General features: G+C 42.0%; 1 protein-coding gene across 1 annotated transcript in view; it reads left to right on the top strand.

The window, feature by feature from the left end:
* Positions 1-11,075: 11,075 nt before the first annotated feature.
* STAB2 (stabilin 2) overlaps positions 11,076-20,113 on the top strand; it is a 136,504-nt gene continuing 127,466 nt past the window's right edge. Inside the window, exons 1-3 of the mRNA XM_073323666.1 lie at positions 11,076-11,596; positions 15,580-15,713; positions 17,200-17,315. Of these exons, the coding sequence (XP_073179767.1) occupies positions 11,513-11,596; positions 15,580-15,713; positions 17,200-17,315 (334 nt within the window). The 5' untranslated portion in view covers positions 11,076-11,512. The remainder of the gene's footprint in view (positions 11,597-15,579; positions 15,714-17,199; positions 17,316-20,113) is intronic.

Consider the following 20,113-nt stretch of genomic DNA (forward strand, 5'->3'; position numbering starts at 1 on the left):
CTATCGTGTTTTACTCTAGCCAGTGAATAACTACTGAAAAAAAAGTATTATAAGTTTTCTTACCTTATTTATGCTGAGTAATGGAGTGCTCAGTTGACCAATTCTTCTGTTATGCCCTTGAAGTCCAGCGTCTTGCAAATGTTACTTTCTATGGACAATGTAGCCAGTCCTACCAATGTTCTTGAGATGTGGTAGACCATATATACGTCTTTATTAACCTGAACTTAGAGAAACTTCTTTTTGCAGGTGCCATGGAGATTGGAGCTGTGAGAAACACTCGTAGAGCAATACACATTTGGGCACAATCATGGACAAACCGCTCCTGAAAATGAGTCAAAGCCTCTCAAATGCATCCACAGGCTTCAGCAAAACACTAGAAAGACTCTGGAGTTCATGTACCAAGTCATACCTGGCTACTGCCATCAGAACACATCGGACCTGCTTCCAGGTTACTGCGCAATTTTTCCAATTCACGTGTCGGAAAAAGGTTTGTGGTGTTTTTCCCATCACACAGGAATCCAAACACAGTCATGTGCTCTCTCAATAATTTGAAATGTTCTCCCAGCTTCATGAGAGCAGCATCTATAGCAATATTGAAGAAGTCAAATTTAAATCTCTTTTTTGCATCGCCAATGACTTGATCCTCCACTTCATAGCTGAACAATTTATTTTTTTCTGGGGACTTATGTTTTGGTTAGTTCCACAGGCACTGACATTTTTTCTGCTACCTGTTTAACAGTGAACAATCCCTCTTCAAATCCATTTTCACAATAACTCTGTATTTCGGTCCGAGTGGCTGCAATTAATTTGAGGGTGTTGTCAAGACCAAGCATTTTGCTTACAATATTAATTTTTAACGGTAAGTTGTGCCAAGTCACAAGTGCAGCAATGAACCAAAATGAGGAGAGTTCATTCGTCAGTGATCTGGCTTCTGCATATACCCCATTATTTTTTGTCGTTTATCTCAATTTCAGTAGTGCTGACTGTACACTCCGTGTCTGAAGCCACAGAGCTTTGACACTTTCAGTTTCTCTCTCTCAACTTTTATTGGAGAGAGGCTTTAACGTTGTTTTCACACAGGATTTCAAAACTGTCCACCTACTTGCTGAAGCTGAAAATATAGCGTACATTTGTAGAAGAACACTGAAAAAAGTTTTTGACCTGTTTGAGGAATTTGCTGCATCACTCAACACCAGATTTAAGGAATGGCAGACACAAGGAACAAAAAAATGCCTTTTTGTTCTTTTCAATGAAATGATCTTGCATACCTTGATGCTGTCCTCTCATATTAGCTCCATTTTCATCTCCATGTCCCTGCAATTATCAAATGTCATACCATATCTGGATAACTCGTGAAGTATCTCATCTGACAGAGACTTTCTGGTAGTTTCCTGCACATTCACAAATGATAGGAAGTGCTCTTCAATGTTGACTTCTGTCTTTGGATCTTAACATATTTCAAATGATAGACATTTGTTCCTTGTGACTGATATTAGATATGCAATCCAAAATAATGGAGTAATATTTCATCTTGTTTATGTTGTTAATAATTGTACCTGTTACCATTTGAAATAACTTCAAAATTATATCATTTTGTATTGTAGGGCTTAAGTAATGTCTTTCTTCTTTAGTGAAGAACCTTCTTACATGTTCCTTCATCACAGACTTAAATTTAGCATTTAACTCGACTTTCCATTTCCACACTCATTAAGTTTTTTCATGAATCCATGAAATCTTAGGTTCCATTCAGCTAAGTGAAGAACAATGGCCACAATTTTTTCAAATACACCTCACAAGTTTTGTCTCTCAGTTTTGAGCAATGATTGTGAAGTCTAGTCAATTGTAGATTCAGTTTTCAGTCATAGTTACAATTATCTTCACTTCACCATATTTCCAGTGTGAACATGGCTTTTCTCATGCGTTTCAGGAGTTTTGCATATATATTCATATTCCCAAAAACCACCATCAGTGAGACTGTGCTTATCAACACCAAATAATTTGCAGCAAAAAAAGAACACTGCATTCACATTACCTGAATATGACACACCGTTGTATATTTTCTTCATTTTTCAATTTTCTTACATCATTTTCTTCTGTAAACGGTCTTCTGTTGTGACTTGGGAAACTTCTACCTTTAACTTGCAATGGTCCCTGTTTCACTATGGTTATTCTTGTTTTGTCATCAATGAATCTGGGCCATGTTGAAGGATCACTGATGTTCAAAAGAGATATTGGAACTAGTGGAATGTCTTCTGAGTTGTGGCAATTCTCTTCCACTTCTTGTGATATAGTGGTATAACTGTCAGACATTTCTTGCTCCTTATTTTCTTAATTCACCTCTAAGCTTTCTTCTTGATCAGTTTCCTGGACTGATTCTACATTCAAAGGGGTGCCAGGAGTCAAAAACCTCTCAAGTGCACATTTATATCTCTTAATCTGCTCCTCTCTTTTTCTTTTTTCCTTACTTTTCGATATAACATTATTTCTGGGGGAATTCTGTGCAAAAAAATAAAAAATTCTGAACCAAAAATTAAAAAATTCTGCACACAATATTTTAAAATTCTGCAAAATTCTGCATATTTTATTTGTCAAATTAACACAATATAATTATACCACTTTCATTTATTTTTGGTAATTAATTTCAAAATACCTGTCAGCAAGTATGTCTGCAACAATACAGACAACAAAAAAAGATTCAAGAAATGGGTTTTTTTTACAAATAGATTCCTTATTAGGCATATTAATACAGAACTCTGAGTAATAATTCATTTAAACTGCAACACAGAACCGTATTTCCCACACACCTCAGAAGTAGTGCAAAAGCTTGGGGGAGTCAGGGGTAATGGAGGAACTGAGGGAGAGGGAAGTAATTGCTGGGAAGGAGCCTGGGTGTGAACTTGGAGGGTTGTTGGTTAGGGGTGAGAAAAGTATGGAACAGGGGTTTTTTTGGTTGGAGGGGCAGGAAGAGATTGTTAGGAAGCTTCCCCCATGCAGACCCTGGCTGATCCCTAGCATCTTCCATTCAGTCAGGCTCATCTGCCCCTGTCCCCATGTGTCACTGCACTACCATTTGTCCTTGCACTACCTGTCCCCATGTGTCCCTCCATCCCCACTCAGTCACCCACTCCCCCCATTCCCATGTGGCCCTGCACCCTCTCCCCTGTCCCCATGTAGTCCTGCTCCCCCTCCTCCTGTCCCCATATGTCCCTGTGCCCCCACTCAGCCACCTCCCTTCCCCATGTGGCCCTGCACCTCCTCCCCTCTGTGGCCCTTCACCTCCACTCCCATTCAGCCCCTGACCCAGTCTGTCCTTTCCCACTAGCCTTTATGAACCTGTCTGTGACCCTGAGGACCCCCATGTGCCCCATGCTGTCTCCGCATATCCCATCTCCAGCCACTGCGAAGAAGGCACTACAGGATCTTTCTCTTCCCTAGCTGGCCAGGGAGCATCTGCCCTGTTCTAGCACCACAGTACCCTCTGGTGGACAAAAGGTGGAGCTGCAGCAAATTTCCAGCAGAAGCTATTTTCTATGCAAAAAATTAAAAATATTCATGGCACATTAATTATGTGTACATGCGGTGGTGCAGAATTCCCCCTGGAGTAACCTTACGTAAATTTTCTAAGCCTCCTGGTATCTTGTGGAACAAAGCCTGGCTGTAAACATTTTTAGAGCTAGAGGCCAAAAATGGGAGTGAGGTGATGGTTAGAGGCCACATCCAGCCTTCTCTCACATATACTCGTATACTCTCTTGATTACTCTTTCCCATAATAATACAATAACAAGAAGACTTTCAACTAAATTGAAAGGCAATACATATATTGAGTTGACAGTCCATTTTTTAGGCTCCCCGGGGCAAGGGCTGTGATCTAGTGATCTTGGCTGCATCTAATTTTAAACATGGCTACCACCATGTAACAGGTACCTGCAACTGTAAAGCAGAAAAGCAAAAGTTCACCCCCAGCCCTCCCAGCAATGAATATACCATCTCTAAGGAACAGCATTTGGAAGGGGGCAGGGTGTTTCCCAACCAGTCATGGCTAGGGAATTTGCCATCTGTGTAGGGAACTCAGTGTATTTGTATGAGGAGTTCAAGTAGGGTGTATCCTCTCTTATTTTGTTTACTTTACATCTGCAGTATCAGTTTCAGTGTGCAAAGGGCCATATAAATACCAAGTATCCCATAATTGCACTACAGTTAGTCTGCTCTCCACTAATCAAAATAACCATGAAACTGCTGATTGGATCTGGGGGCCTCTGCAGCTGCAGGGTGAACAGTGTGGGTTGCTACAGCACTGGGCAGCCAAATGACATGCTGTGGAACCTTAAAGCCAGAGCCAATGGAATCCTGTTAAAGCAGGTTCCTCACCTGACCTGCACTAAAACAAAGTCCACACACAGCACAGCTAGACACTCATTCCCTTCCTGAAGGTCAGCTTATAAGCAGTGTCAGGATGAGCTCCACCCTGACATCTGGTGGTGAGGTGTGGCAAGTTGTGGAAAAGAACTTCAGGGGCCAATCTCATTTGCATAGGCACACCCACCACGCCTAGAATGAGACCATAGCTGCCCAAATGGTCACTTTGGCTGCTGTGGGATCCCCAGTGTCTCTGTTATTGGGGCAGGAAGAATAAATTGTTATTACCTTGATTATGGGAACTGTGCTTGGAACTGTACGTGGCCCTTTGTTATGATGGAGGGATTCACCATCAACTAAGTAGCACTCGCTAGGCAAGGGTCATGGGTTCCAAAACTGTGTGAATGGAGAGAGGCTGGGGACAAGTATTAATACTTGGTGGCATGGGCCCTTTGGTGGGGGCCTTACATGCTAATTGCACTTCCTCCTCTCTCCAGTGTGGAATATCAGAGCTAATTTTGATTTCATTAGAAGTCTAGTTGTAGGCTGCTGAGCTCACTTTGGGCTGACAGTGCACCAGCACTGGGGCTCCCCTACTACAAGCTGAATTCACCTAAGAGCTGAAATCACTGAGTGTTGTGTTAAGTAGTGGGGGAGCCTGAAGATATATTGTGGAGCAGTTCCACGCGGAGCAGTGTGTGGATGGCAGGAGCTGCTTGTGGGCCGTGGAGCTGAGCGAAGGAGTTCGTGGGGCGGCTGGCGGATGCGGAGCGCAGCTGAGCGAAGGAGTTTGTGGGGCGGCTGGCGGAGTGGAGCGCAGCTGAGCGAAGGAGTTTGTGGGGCGGCTGGCGGAGCGGAGCTATGGAGCCATGGGGCGGTCAGCTTCAGATCACGTAAGGTGCCTCTTACCCCCGTCCCATTTCCACCCAGGTTGGGAGGTAAAGCTCCGCAGATAAACTTTCGAACTCTGGGGCTGCCCTGACCAGGGACAGAGACTTTTGGGGCATTGGACTTTTGGGACTTTGGGTGATTTGGGGTTGCTGGACTCAAGAACCAAAGGGAAAAGGGCATGCCCCAATTTGCCTGGGGTGGGTTTTTTGTTGCTCATGGGTTGTGTTATGAATCCTGTTGGTGGTGTTTCCCCAACATAATGCCACATTGTTTCTCTCTGTTATTAAAAGGCTTTTGCTACACTCAGACTATGTGCTTGCGAGAGGGGAAGTATTGCCTCTTGGAGGCGCCCAGCGGGGGTGGTATATATTTGTCCCAGGTCACTGGGTGGGGGCTCGAGCCAGTTTGCATTGTGTTATTGGAATGGAACCCCTAGATATTGAACCTGGCCCTTGTTGCTGCCAACTCTGACGGGCAGAAGGGTTACATTTACAAAAAAGCTGTTACAAATAGGATAAACACAAAGTTCAGCTCAAGTGGGCCTTACTCCTACCCTCAACCTTGGTTCCTCAGGTTCCTACTGAAGGACTGCTCAGCCCACACTCTACGTCCTTTCTAAAATGGCCACTCCCACCACCATCATATCTGAATGGGGTGATGAGCCAGTTACCACAGTGAGTCAGAGGAACTTTTTCTCAGCACAATTAACACCTGCTGACAGGATGGTGTGTTTCAGGCAAATATTGCCAGTTTATTACACAGTGGTCATGAACATTCATTCCAGTTTTTAACGGTTGTTCAGCAAGACTACATCTGTGCCCATTTTCATTCATTTTCACATGGAGTTTTGTTCACATACTTGTTTGGGGAGTGGCTGTTCTTTGTATGGACATGTGTGTTTGCACGCAAAGTAGGGTATTTGTAAATAAATGAGAGTAGTCATTATTTGCTATTCATCACTCTCTGGTTTAAAAAGTTCCTGTTGCAAAAAGTTCAGGGAGCAAAACCAACATGCAAGGTACATAACCAATCAGACACCCCAAATAATTCCACTCTGTATTTATTTTAGTTGCTTATCAAAGCTTCCTGCAGGTAGGTGAGTGCAGTTAGCAGAACTATATGTGTCTCATCTCCACCATTTTTCATTCTCTCTTGGCCTTGTATAAAGTTTTTAGTTGTGTCACTGCGTGAACAAATGAAGTGCATCACACTGCTATTTTGGGTAGGATGTGCACTATGGGTAACATTTTCTAAAGAGCCCAAATGGATTAGGATTAGAAGCCTAAATCCCATTTCCATCTGAGTATGGGAAGAGTAGCTATCTGGAAATTAATGAGAGTTAGGCACTTAACCTGTTTAGGAGACTTTGAAAATCCCACTAGGTGCCTATCAGCATCTTTAGGCACCTAAGTACTTTTGAGATTTTAGCCCTAAATCCCACTGAAAATCAATGGGGTTTAGGATTTTCACTTTTGAAAATATGATTTAGGCTCCTAAGTCTTGTAGATGCTTTTGAAAATTGTACCCTGTCTCCTGTCCTTATTGTGCCCTCATCCCTACCCTCCACAGTACCAGTGTGCAAGTGGGGTAGGTTCTATGGTCTGTGTTATGCAGAAGGTCAGACTAGATGCTAGACTACAGGCCTTAAAATCTATGAATCTATGAGTGAAAGGTCTCAGGTGGAACTTCCTCCCTATGCAAACAAGATGGCAGTCTCCTTCCATAGCACACAGAACCACACTAGGACTTGAGTCCATCTAGTACACTTGCATACACACCACATCACCAAGGGAGTTTTATCTGTGGGTTAGGAAGCATGGCAAAGTCCTAAAGCTGGTTAATGAGTAGGCTGCTATCAGCAGCATGTGTACCAGCTGGCAGGTATGCTCAGATTAGCATCAAAGTGTGGAGCCCCAGCCTTCCCCAAGTAAACCTATCCCATTTGTCAGACGAGGTGCTAGGCTGCTTCTGTGCTGGGCATCACTGCACTGGCTGGGGCAGGATTTAGCCCCATAGAGATAAAGAAATGAGCTACTAATTACTTTCCATTGCAGTCTAACATATTCCATGTGTAACCCCTGTGGAGCACAGTAACTCACTATATAGTAAGAGATGATGGTGTTGAGTTATCCAGAGTAGGAGATGAGTAATTGAAGCAGTAAATGAAAATATTGTATTCTGACATGCGGGAGGGGGGAAAGCAAGTCACATGAAAGAGGCTTTATTCCATCTGAGTGGCTACAAGAGGTGTTACACAGCAGATAACTGGCAGTTGACTAATGTTTTTGTCTTGATCTGCAGCACAGGAAAGGGATGTGCCTGATTGCCACTCCTCTTATCACTGCAGTGTCTGAACTGACAACAGGGAACAAACCATGCTGACCTCCAATTGCTACAGTAGCTGGCATTTGGGAACATGTTACTATGCAATGATATAGCCAGTCTTGGGCAAACCTGGGCACAACTCAGGTAACACCACCACTTCCCAGATAGCCACTCTTCCCAGGGTTGCCAACACTGTATTTCAGAAATAAGGGACTGTTCTCTTAGCACCCCGGCCCCACTCCTCCTCCCAATATTATTATTATCATTACTAAAATAATTAATAATTAATAATTAATAAGCAGTACTCACCTACATTCACCAGGGGTATTTCTTGCTGCTTTTTGAAACACTCAGCAACTCTTGACCTTGTTGTCCAGAAATGAAAAAATAAGGGGCATACCTTGTAATAAAGGACTGTTGGCAACCCTATTTCCCATAGAATCATAGAATCATAGAATATCAGGGTTGGAAGGGACCCCAGAAGGTCATCTAGTCCAACCCCCTGCTCGAAGCAGGACCAATTCCCAGTTAAATCATCCCAGCCAGGGCTTTGTCAAGCTGGGTGGACATACTCAAGTCCTGGGCTGCTGTCCGAGCTGCAGCTAGGTGCAGGCCTTTTGCTCCCAGATCTCCTGCTTATTTGGAGAATTGTCCCTCAAAAACATTTTCATGTGTTGGCCACAGTCAACAATGCAATATCATGGAACGTGATGGGAAAAGGAAGATTCCCAAGGCTCACAGAGCTCCAGCATGTGCATGGGGCAGGAGGATTGAGGATTGGGGATCCTTCCTTTTAAATAGGTCTCCTCCTAAACTCTCTGCCTGACAGCTGGAGTTTTTTCTTCAGGATGTGTTGCCTCTTCAACCTGTGGTTCGTTGGCCATGGAGAAACCCATCCCTTTAGCGGGACATCAGAGAGATGCCCTGCTGATCTTCTGTATCCACATAGGGACTGGACAAAATCTGACCCTTAATCAAGATTCGTGATGTCTCTGGCTCAGACCAGACATGATCAATATTGCACACAGAAATGAAGCTGTGTGGAAGAGCTTGACCTAACAAAGGAAAAATTATAGTCCTGAGGGCCACATGGCCATACGTGCCCTCAATATATACATATTGTGAACTCTGGCTGCTGGCTTGTCTACATAAACAAGAACCAGGTTACTTTCCTCATCATGTAGCGGAAAGGAACAGGATCTGAAGAGTGCACAGGAAAGCTCTTTGCCCTGCCAGTTCCCCACCAACAATTTTTTGTTTTTAAAGAACTGAACTCTTTATGTAAACAATATAGAGTCCAAGCTGACAGGTGACAGCTTGGAGATTTATAGGCCAATCTATTTGTTTAATGATTTCAAACAGGATAAAGTCCATACACAGGCCATAATTTAGGCAACATTTAGTGTTGTGGGTACAGTACGTCTAAAAGGATCAAGAAAACTGTTCAGCCAGAGCCTTTCACATGCAATCCCCAGTAGAGCGAAGAGGCACATGTGGTTACAACAGAGATAAGTGGTCACCCAAAAGTGATACAGAAGAGAGCGCTGTTTCCAAGTACTGTATAGTGTCCCCTACAACATTAACTGAGCACTTTCAGCACAATCCAAGGAATATTCTTTTTAGAGAAACGATTCTGTTATTCCACCTCATTTTTATCTGTGCTATTGTCTGCACCACAATATTTGCTTTTACATTATAACTGGAGTAGGGGGACCAGTGTGGATAACTTCAAGACCTGCCCCAGAATGAACAGGAACAAAACCATTAAGGTTTAACACAGCTCCATTACTTTTCTGTTTTCCCTTGAAAGCCTGTGTTTCCTGCTTTCCTGTAAGCAGAACTACTGAAATACCATAGGTTTCAGAGTAGCAGCCGTGTTAGTCTGTATCCGCAAAAAGAAAAGGAGGACTTGTGGTACCTTAGAGACGAACAAATGTATTTGTTAGCTGTAGCTCACGAAAGCTTATGCTCAGATACATTTGTTCGTCTCTAAGGTGCCACAAGTCCTCCTTTTCTTTTTGAAATACCATAGTGGGGTCTATTCTCATACTGCTTCAGAGCCGGCAGAACCAAGCAGCACAGGAAACTGCACGAGAGTCTGTTCTTGCCTGATTTATAGACAAATGTGCAGAGGCAAAACAACAGTGGATCTTTAGCTCCTCAGGAACCAGGCCCAGAACCATAGCTGTTTGTAATGAGAAATGGAAAGGCCTGTGACTTTGATGCCCTTTACATCCAGGTTTGTCTCTGCCATTTTTGAAAAACATGGCAACAAGTTTTTTTGGTTTGGTTTGGTTTGGTTTCTTTTATTTGCAAAATAATATTTCAGCGAACCTGAAAGACAAAGACTTGAGAACTTGCAAATTGTCATGCTTTCTGCCTGCCTGGGAAGGACCCAACTATCTATTCTCCCTGCACCAAATGAAATATTTTAATGGCTATGGTGGCTGCAGCTGGACAGCCAGAAGTCCAGAGATTTCAGAGACAGTCTTGTGGGCCTAACAAATTCCCTCTCCTTAAAAGTCTTAAATCTCAAACCAAATACATGAGGTAAGGCAGATATGAACAGCATGGGAAGGCAGCAGGCACAATGTCTGTGCCTGATTAGTAGCAGGCAGTAACAAAGTAATTAGCACCCAGGACAAAATGGGAATGGTGTACAGCTTACTTGACCACCCCCTTTATTCACAGCCCTCAGGTTGGGTTGAATAGAAGTGAGCTGCCTGTCTGGGAGGAAGTTCAGACCTAGATTCAGGGTTTGGTTTAGGGCCAATTTTATACCAAATTTAAAATGAGTGGCCCCTAGTGGGTTTTTTGTGGAAGAAAAACAGGGAAGATAAGAAAGAAAAAACAATATAGTTATGACCTGCATTTTTGCGAGTTAAATAAAAGAAGCCAGCTCAACTCTGCTGCTATCTGGTTGCTTACTTCAGTAAAAGTACTAACTAGCATTAAACCAAAGCTTTGTCTTCCATGATATGAAGGAGTGCCTTGGACTTTCTGAAAACTTTAGAAGCATAATGAGTTTATAAAGTCAAGCAATCAAAAGTTGAGGCATCCAAAATCACGAGCTACTCTTGAAGACGTAGGTCGTTGCCTCTGTGACTGAGAATGACTGGGCCCCATAACACTGAAAAAATTAAAAGGAGCTGAAAAACTTTGAAAACAGCGAGAAAGACAATTTCTTCTCTTAATTCTTCAAAATGTCCTTCATATAATTCTTTCCTATTTTACACAGCTAAGTTGACTGAATTAATTTTCTTTGTACCACTTCTAAAAGATTAGTCATAATGAGGTAATGAAGCTTCAAAGACGGTAAAAACAAAGGAGGGGGAAAAGTCCCTTCTTTTATCCAGCTAACCAAAGCTAGAAGATGCTGATTTGGCCACCTCAGATAATGTCTCTAACTTTGCTTAAAGAGCTACCGTTGGTGGATACACCCTTCTGTTTCAGGAACTGATAAGCCCAGCTCTATAAAGTTTGCATTCTGCCTGACCCCATTCAAGTGATGGATGACAACAAGATCAACAGCTATTCCCAACCTCAGTTCATATCCACCTAAAAGAAAAAAAAAATCTTCTGTCACCACAATTCAGTGTCCTTGGAATTGTGTTGTCAACAGCTACAGAGAGAGGGATCTGCAGAGCTGAGTCCTGTCAGGATATCCTGTCATTCCGTTAGGAAGGGTTTATTCAGCTTTGCAGTGAAAACGTTCAGCAAAAGCCATGTATTTTGGTATTTTTCCTATCTAAGGGCAGGTTTCACGTGCTTTGTGGTTTAGCTCATTGCTTTCTTCAGGAAAAGGAGGGAAGTCACTTCAGTCTTTTCACTGGAATGTAGTAAAGTGGTAAGGCTACCAAAACTCTGATCGTTTTCAGCCATAGCATTGTTACTCATGACTGAAGAGTTCTGAGGAAAAAAAAGCCAACAGTTTTTCATAATGGCAAAACATATGGTTGTTTTATTCCTTGTGTCTTCTTTGGTTGCAAATAACCTCTCTTCACCACCAAAACCCAAAGATCAGGTAAGAAAAGTCGTATATTTTCTTTTGGATACATTTTTTAGATAACAATGTATTGTGTTTGTGGTATAGTACTGAAGGGTTCTGTAATTTTTTTCACATATACTGAGTCTTATGGGTGGTGGGGGGACCCATTGCACTATCCATCAGTGCTTATGTGATGCTGTCTCCTGGATAAATAGATATCCCCAGCTGTTGTAAATTAGCATATCCCCATTGAAATCAATGGAGCTAATTATACATGCTAACAGTCTGATCCATAAACTATGCCATAAATAGACCTGTGCAAATAAATAAATAAATCTCCACATTGGTGAAACTGACAATAGATGATGTTTGATTATGATTCTCCAAAAGCAACAAATGAAAGTTATTACATTTTCTACTATATCATAAGATGAAAACAGTTTTTTTATCATAGCAAACAGTACTCTTTATTCTCCACAAAAAGCTATTTTGGCCAGGTGAAAAACAGTCCTGGAGAACTTGATAATGTTTAACATGCGCAGGAAGTTGCAAACTTAACATGAGATTTGTAGACATTTCTGGAATTAATGTATATGGTGATGTGACACAACCAGGGTGTAAATTTCCTGGATTTATGGAATTTCACAAAAATGTGTTTTGTAACATACATTTAGGGAATGAGAAGTGTTATTGTATTATAGATCTAACCATAGAAATGAGAACTGGTCAAAAATGTTGTGTTCACTTGAACTACTTTACCGCATATGGTTTTGGATTTCTGTGTCCTCACTAGTACAACTGGGAGAAAAGGTTTGAATAACCTATTAGAGGAATGAAAGAGATGTGGAGGAAGAGAGTGTCAGAAAAAGGGACAACTCCCATTATCCCTCCTTTTTTACTTTTTCAGCTAGAAACATGTAAAAAAAATTGCTCTGAGGTGTGAAAAGGCGCGGTTTTCCCCTCAGTGTCTCTAACTTTTTCTTTTTACGTTTCTTCCCCTTTTTCAAATGGGAGGAGGGGGCAAGAAGGGAATGGAGAGAAAATGGGAATTTTCCAAATATTGCAAAACAAAAAATTCCAAAATTTTGAAAAATAAAACAATTTTATTTGAATTTTCTCATTTCAAAATCTTTGAAAATTGAAAATTTTCATCAAAAATGAAATTGGGGGTGAAAAATGTTCTTTTGACATTTCAGTGAAATAAGCCAACCCAATGTCTTAAGTTGTTTTTGCACTAACACTCCTGTTGAAAGTAGTTTGCTTGCATATTAAAAGTCCAGATCCTGATATCCTTGAGATGTTAAACTCTGAGTGACTTTTCCTGAGCAACTTTGCAGATTAGCACCTAACAGCACATTAAATTAAAAAGACAAATGTTGAAATAAACAGGTCAGCAGGTACATCTAGCTCAGGGGTGTGCAAACTTTTTGGCCTTAGGGCCACATTAGGGTTCCAAAACTGTATGGAGGGCTGGGTAGGGAAGGTTGTGGCTCCCAAAACAGGCTGGCCCCTGCCCTCTCCCACTTCCCGCTCCCCTCAGAACCTCTTACCCATCCAACTCCCCCACTCCTTGTCCCCTGACTGCTCTCTCTTGGGACCCCCTGCCCCTAACCATCCCCCGGGACCCCACCCCCATCCAACCTCCCCGGTCCCTGTCCCCTGCCTGCCCCGACCCCCTATCCACACCCCTGCCCCGTGACAGGCCCCCCGGGACCCCACCCCCTATCCAACCCCCCCTCTAAAGCTCCTTTCAGAATGCAGCCCTGCGAACATGGGCAGAGGACCCAGGAGGAGCAGCGGCAGCCACGCAGCCAGAGAGAAGCAGCAATTTCCCCTTCAAAGCGCCGCTTTTCTCTGGCCAGCTGCACGGCCGCCTGGTGCTCCTCCTGAGTCCTCCACCCGCGTTCGCCACGCTCCCGCCACCTGCACCGCCCGCCTGCTCTCCTGTGGCTTCAGGTGAGCCTCCCTCCCTGCTCTCCCCTGCCCCCGCAGTGCAGCCCCCCTCCCGTGCTGCCCGCACAGCGGCATCACTGCGGGGGTGGGGGGACAGCGGAGGAGGGGCCAGGGGCTAGCCTCCCCGCAGGGCCAGCTCTAGGATTTTTGCTGCCCCAAGCAAAAAATTTGCCACCCCAAGTTCCGAGAGCACAACTGCCCAAGGAAAAAAACACAACAAAAAAAAAAAGGGCGGCCGGAATGCCACCCCAGAATTGTGCCGCCCCAAGCACGTGCTTGCTTTGCTGGCGCCTAGAGCTGGTCCTACCTCCCCGGCTGGGAGCTCAGGGGCCGGGCAGGATGGTCCTGCGGGCCGTAGTTTGCCCACCTCTGGTCTAGCTTAAGGTGAACTGGCTAGATCCTTCAGCATTTACTCATGTATTTGTATCACCTGGGAGTACAGATTGATCAATTGAGCATTTTGTTGTACTGTTCAAAGCTGACTTACTTGATTTCATAAGAAGGTTAAGTCCTTAGGTAATTGAGTGAGTTGTCTAATCAGAGTTACAACTGAAGAGCATGGTTTGAAAGGCTGTGTGTTTGAAAGAAGACCATCAGAGGCTTTGAAAGGTGTGTTGTAGTGGCTACAGGAGGGGGCAAGAAGACACAGATTCCTGAGTTCTGATCATGCCTGTATAGTTGACCCACTGTGTAGCCTTGAGCAAGTCACTCTCCGTTTCCACATCTCCATATGTAAAATATGAATACTTACCTCTCTCTTTTGTACAAGTGTTGCAAGGGTTAAGAGGGTAAATGCTTATGAAGTGTCTTAATGAAATATCTCCCTAATATTTAATATTAATATTAATCATGATTAATATTACTATTTTTCTGCTTTTAAAAAATGAAATATTTGGGGGGGATTATTATTCTTAATAAGCGGCTTTACCCTTAGAAAAATAGACAAACCACTATGCTAAACAGTTTGCATTATATAAAGAAATCACAGGAAAAAATCTTAGTGCAAAAATCATGCCCTCAACTAAAATGTTATAAATTTGGAGAGGGGGGGTTGCTTAGAGCTACAAGCATCTTCAGATTTAATTGTCTGGACATACCAACTGGTTTTAAGGTTTTGTTGGGAGCTTTTTAAGAGGTAGGTCAAACTAGAACCTTGAATCTGAACCTTTTCAAATTTTCATCTTCAGAGAGTTCAGATCCAAACTCACTCACATGGTTTCAGTTTCACATCAGATCCAAACCTAGAAGGTGTCTACCTTTCATTTCAGTTATGGACAAACATTTTGTCCACATTTCTCACGATTTCATGTCCATCTAATCCAAACCCAAAATATCATCCTGATTCATCCTTGAACTCAAATTTTGCCTAACCCAGGTCTGGATATTGCCTTCTTAGTCCATCTTGGGGAGGGGGTTGGGAGAAGGTAAATATTTTATTATGCAGAGACTGCATAGATCTCTTCCATCCAGTTGACTGACATTGTACTACATTGCACAGGACATTTGGGGGGTTGTAAGAGCTGGTTAGTGGGTAAACTAATATCACAAAATTTCTCCACGCTTAGAAAATAATGGACCTTCTCCCTGGTTTGGAAATCTAATTGGGCTTTATAATTTAACAACCCATGCACTGAGGCACTTTCACTGAGCTGTCTTTGGTTTCCATTTCAAACTTGCCAAACCAAGCATTTATTGATATCATATTCAGTATAATTGGCCAAAGATTTATCATGATCCCAGCAGGGATATGAGACATGGTGGTGGGGAATATAAGGAGTCAGACTCTATAGGTTGTAGGGCTCCTCTGTAGAGAAGCCTGCCATTATATCATACTGACTGGCCCCACAACCTGTTTTAGGCCTGGGAGCAAGATAGCAAAACTGAAAAAGTGCACTGTAGCTACAGGAGAATGATGGGGCTGGGTGGTTATGAAAATGTACCCATAATAAGACTATAAGAATTAAAGCAGGATTTCTCATTGACTCCAGTGGGAGCAGTTAGGCTAACTGTGAGTATTTCTGAAAATGCCATCCTAAGGATTTAAATCTATTTCTGGCTTTTTACAGGTGAAGAATAAATGTGATCAGAAGATGCTCATTACAACCAAAACTGAATGCCGATCTTGTTCTCTAAACCTTGAAATCCGGTGCCCTGCTGGTTATAGTAAAATTACCAATGGATCTGGAATACGAGATTGCAGGTATTTCTTCTGTCACAATTATTCACTATAAATATTGTTCACCCTAAACCAGAAATTTTTAATCAGCATTAGAAATGACCTATGCCTTGTTAATCTGTAAAATATGTTCTTCATTGTCCTAACCTCACATTCAAAGTGTAGCACTCATGACGTTTACAGAAAGGCTGCTTAAGCAGGTGGAAGCAAGGATTGCAGAATACACACTGCTTTATAGGTGTCGACTTCTAGTTTTCCCTGGGGTGTGCTCCACCCCTTCTCTGCCCCAAGGCCCTGCCCTAGCTCTGCCTCTTCCCACCCCTGCTCCACCCCCAAGACTGCCGCCTGCCCGCCACTAGCTGCTCTCTGCCCTCTCCCAACCCCCTTCCCGACCGCCAAACAACTGTTTGGCAGCAGCCACCAATCAGCTGTGGCTGGTGGGTGCTGAGCATCCACTTTTTTTTTCCATGGGTGCTCCAGCCCCAGGGCCCCGTGGAGTCGGTGCCTATGCACAGCTTTGTGTCTTGGATTAGTTCTTTTCTTTAGTATGTATTTGGTCTCCTTTACATCAAAAGAGGTGGAAAGTTTTTGGTTACTTTCATGCCTCATCTACTTCCTCCCATTTGAGCAGCTATCGCAGAAGCACTATGAAAGCGTTGAACCCATAGGTGTAATATTATTATTTGTATTACAGTAGTAATGGGGCTTAGAGGCCCCAACCAAAATTAAGGCCCCCTTGTGCTAGGCACTGTCCAAATACGTACTGTGAGAAGAGCCCTGAAGAGCTTACAATCTACAGATAGAGTTAATGTTCCTTTGAGTTCTCACTTAGGTCTGCCAAAAGATCTTTCAACAGGGAGTGTCAATGGATAGAATAAGATAGAAAGTGAAATCCTAGTCCCATCAAAGTCAATGGTAGTTTTGCCAATGACTCTGGATCTTGGATTTTACGCAGGATAGTTTATGTTCAGAGTTACTCCTGGATGAGATCTTGGGGAAGATGTAAGTATTGGTATACATGACCTTCCAGTTTATCTCTATGAGTAGTATAGTAAAATCGTTCTCAGTCGTATTCTGTAGCATTTATTATGTGTTCCAGCTTGGATATGAAGTTTCTATTGTTAAATGCTGCATTCATTTTTAGTCTCCCAAATCCTATGAGTCAAAAACTCAAATGTAGTTTTCAAAACTTTTCAGGGATATCCCTCTTAAATAATCTTGCCACAGTCCTTTATATATATACTAGACAACTATGGAATATCCAAACTACAGATAGTAAGAAGGACAGGCATATTGTACAAGAGAAATGGCTGCAAGGATGTTTTTGGACTTCAATAAACTATGGAGGGGAAATCCCATCTTTTACATGAAAAATAAAAAAAACAGAATTGTGAGGCTGTAATTTTTAAGTTCTGTTATCAGGCTTTAAAGAATGAAGAGGTTACAAACTTCATTTGTCCCCACAGGAGGTTTTAAATACTCTAAAATATCTGCAACTTCTTGTCTTCAGGTACTACCTTGAAATCAGGACTTACACTTTGTCTCTTCCTGGATGTCGGCATATCTGTATGAAGGAATTTCAACAACCTGAGTGCTGCCAGGGATATTGGGGCCCAGATTGTATGGGTAAACTCACTTTATTGACATAATATCTATGGATGTGTGACAATGATTTGTCTTTTCCTCTCAAACTATTTCCATGGTAAATCTGATTTAGTTTCGAAATACGTCAGGAGCAGTCAGCTCAGTAGAGCATCTTGTTTGGTGAGTGTACTTCAGAGTCTTACATCAAGTATATAAGCTTTAAATAATGTAGGGCCAATATACCCGATGGATAGTCTACTCACCTAATGCCTATTACAGTATTGGATCTGCTGACATCCTCTATCAGGAGTCTGAGAAAGTGTGACATAGGGCCTTCTCATTTAATAGCCTACAGTTTTGGAATACTCCCATTCCTCAATGTTCACCAAAATACATTAGTGACGTCTTTCTGAGGCTACATAAGTTCCTTTCCTATTTAAGTCAGGGTGATTCAGGGCCTGATCCAGCACCCATGCAGTTATACATTGGCTAAATAAACAAAAAGAATGTTAACAGATTATCATCTTCTATATAGGCAAAGATATGGTTTAAACACTGACCATATTTACTGGAACCACAGTTCTAGAAACCCTACTCACAGCTAGATCTCTCCTTACAACACAGAGTGACAAGCCAACTTTTTAGTTCTTGTCTTTTTTTTAATAAAGCATAGAATTCAGCCCAATGGTACAACAATGACAATAATATTTTATTAGTTTATACACTGCAATGTATTCTGTGACACCAAGTTATGGACTGCGTGTGTTTTAGAGTATGGAAGAGTTCACTCAAAATAGAACAGCGTCAGAATTCATGCTAAAGGGATTCTGTAGTAAGTAGAGAGGCCCCCTTTTCCTTCTAATAAACATCCTGGCCAGGAAAAAAGGAACTCAAAGAATCAAGGTCTAGGCATTGTTTCTGCTGTCACTTAAAGAAAAGTGCTATTTTCTTTCCTTATCTTAATCTGTTTAAGAACATACTGTATGTCTTAGAGTTTAGAGGAAAGCAGTTCCTTCCTAAAACTAGAAGAAAAATCCCTGACTAGGAGCATACTTCATCTTTTGTATTTCATGGTGATGACAAAATAAGCTCTTAAATTGCACTTCTATTTCCTTAAATGATAGACCACATTGGAGCAACTGGTGTTCTTCTGTCCTTCCCTCATACACTGCAGGATTCCAGTACTGCAAACCTTCCATGCAAGAGAGCCACACTCCAGTTCCCTTTTAAATGGACTACAGTATATTGAATCCAAACACAAACCATCACGAAATATCAGGCTATTGACAGCAGGGAGGCTCTACCCAAATTGTTGGGAGGTGATGGGGTTCAGCAGATAGGCTGGAATAAATTCCTTTTTCAGAAGAATTTATGCATTCTTAAAAGCCTGACAAGACCAGAACTAATATTTTCAAAAATGAGCAAGCCCCTGTCCATGTCTGATTTTCAAAGTTGCTGAGCACCCAGAAGCTTTCGGTGAAGCCATTTACCTAAATATGGACCTAGAATCTTAACTTGCAGCAGTCCATGTTTGTAAATCTTGGACTAGTATTTTAAGATCACAGCTAGAATGCCTACTGCATTTGAGTGTACATTAAATTACAACTGACATGAGACCCTTTTTATTGAGCATTCCAAACATGCTTCAGTAAACTTCAGTTAAAACCAATATCATTTCAGAGCTTCATAGATTTTTAAGCCTTCTGGGGACTATTATGAGTATCTAATCTGGCCTCCTGCATAGCACAGAAATATTATCATCCTAATTTCTCAGTTGTGCAGCTGAGGCACAAAGAGATCAAGGGCCAGATTTACAAAGGTATTTAGGTGCCTAAAGACACAGATTTGACTTTGACTTGACTACAGTGGGAACTGGGTGCCTAACTGGATTAGGTACTTTTGAAAATCCCACTAGGCACCCATCTGCATCTTTAAGCACCTGAATACCTTTGAAAATCAGGCCTTAAGTGACATGGCCAAGGTCACACAGCCAGTCAGTAGCAGAGTGAGGCACTCAGCCTGAGGTCTCCCAGGTCCTAGTCCAGAGTCTAACCTCTAGACCATCTTTCTTTTGAACCTCCCTCCCTCTGACTTGCTCCCTCCCTGTGACTAGCACCACTCACCTGCTCCCTCCTGAGGCCATTCAGATTTTTAATCAGTATCCAGCAGATATCAAGGCCACCTACTCTGCTCAGTATTTAGAAAACACTGAAAACTAAGATTTGTCACATAGCCAGTTAACACAGTCATCAGAGGCATAAAAGCAAAGGACATGGAATAAAAGTTAGGGTAACTTGCTCCAGAAAGTAGAGATCATATATAGGACCCAATACAGATGCCCAGCATTTAGCTTTTTCTCTAAGTTTTAGTTACATGAACTATTTATTACTACTGTCATATGGATTCTTAAGAATTTTATTTGCTGTACAAATTTAAGTAAAAAATCAAAACAGATTAGGAAAATGTATAATATATAGCTAATAATCAAATTCAAGTGGAAGGACATACAATGTTTCCTAAAGGGCTGGCAACGTTCAGTCTATTTTGCTCTTGCTTGTGTAATACAAAAGAAAAATGGAAAACAAAGTAAAGATAATTGTTTTAATTAATTAAACTGTATGAGGCAAGAAAATTTATGTATTTAAATGTTTTTCTATAAAGAAAAAGCTCTGACTATAAAGCAGTATTGCTGGCCAAAAACTTGGGGAGGAAAAATTCATAGAAACTCTGACAGATTCAGAAGTATTTCCCATCCCATGTTATGTTTTCAGGTGATCTGGTTTTCTTTTCTGAATTTTCAGTGGATTTTTTTTAAGAACAGAATTTTTCAATTTCAAAAT

The sequence above is a fragment of the Lepidochelys kempii genome, chromosome 1, assembly GCF_965140265.1.
Source record: "Lepidochelys kempii isolate rLepKem1 chromosome 1, rLepKem1.hap2, whole genome shotgun sequence".
NCBI classification, from domain to species: Eukaryota; Metazoa; Chordata; order Testudines; family Cheloniidae; genus Lepidochelys; species Lepidochelys kempii.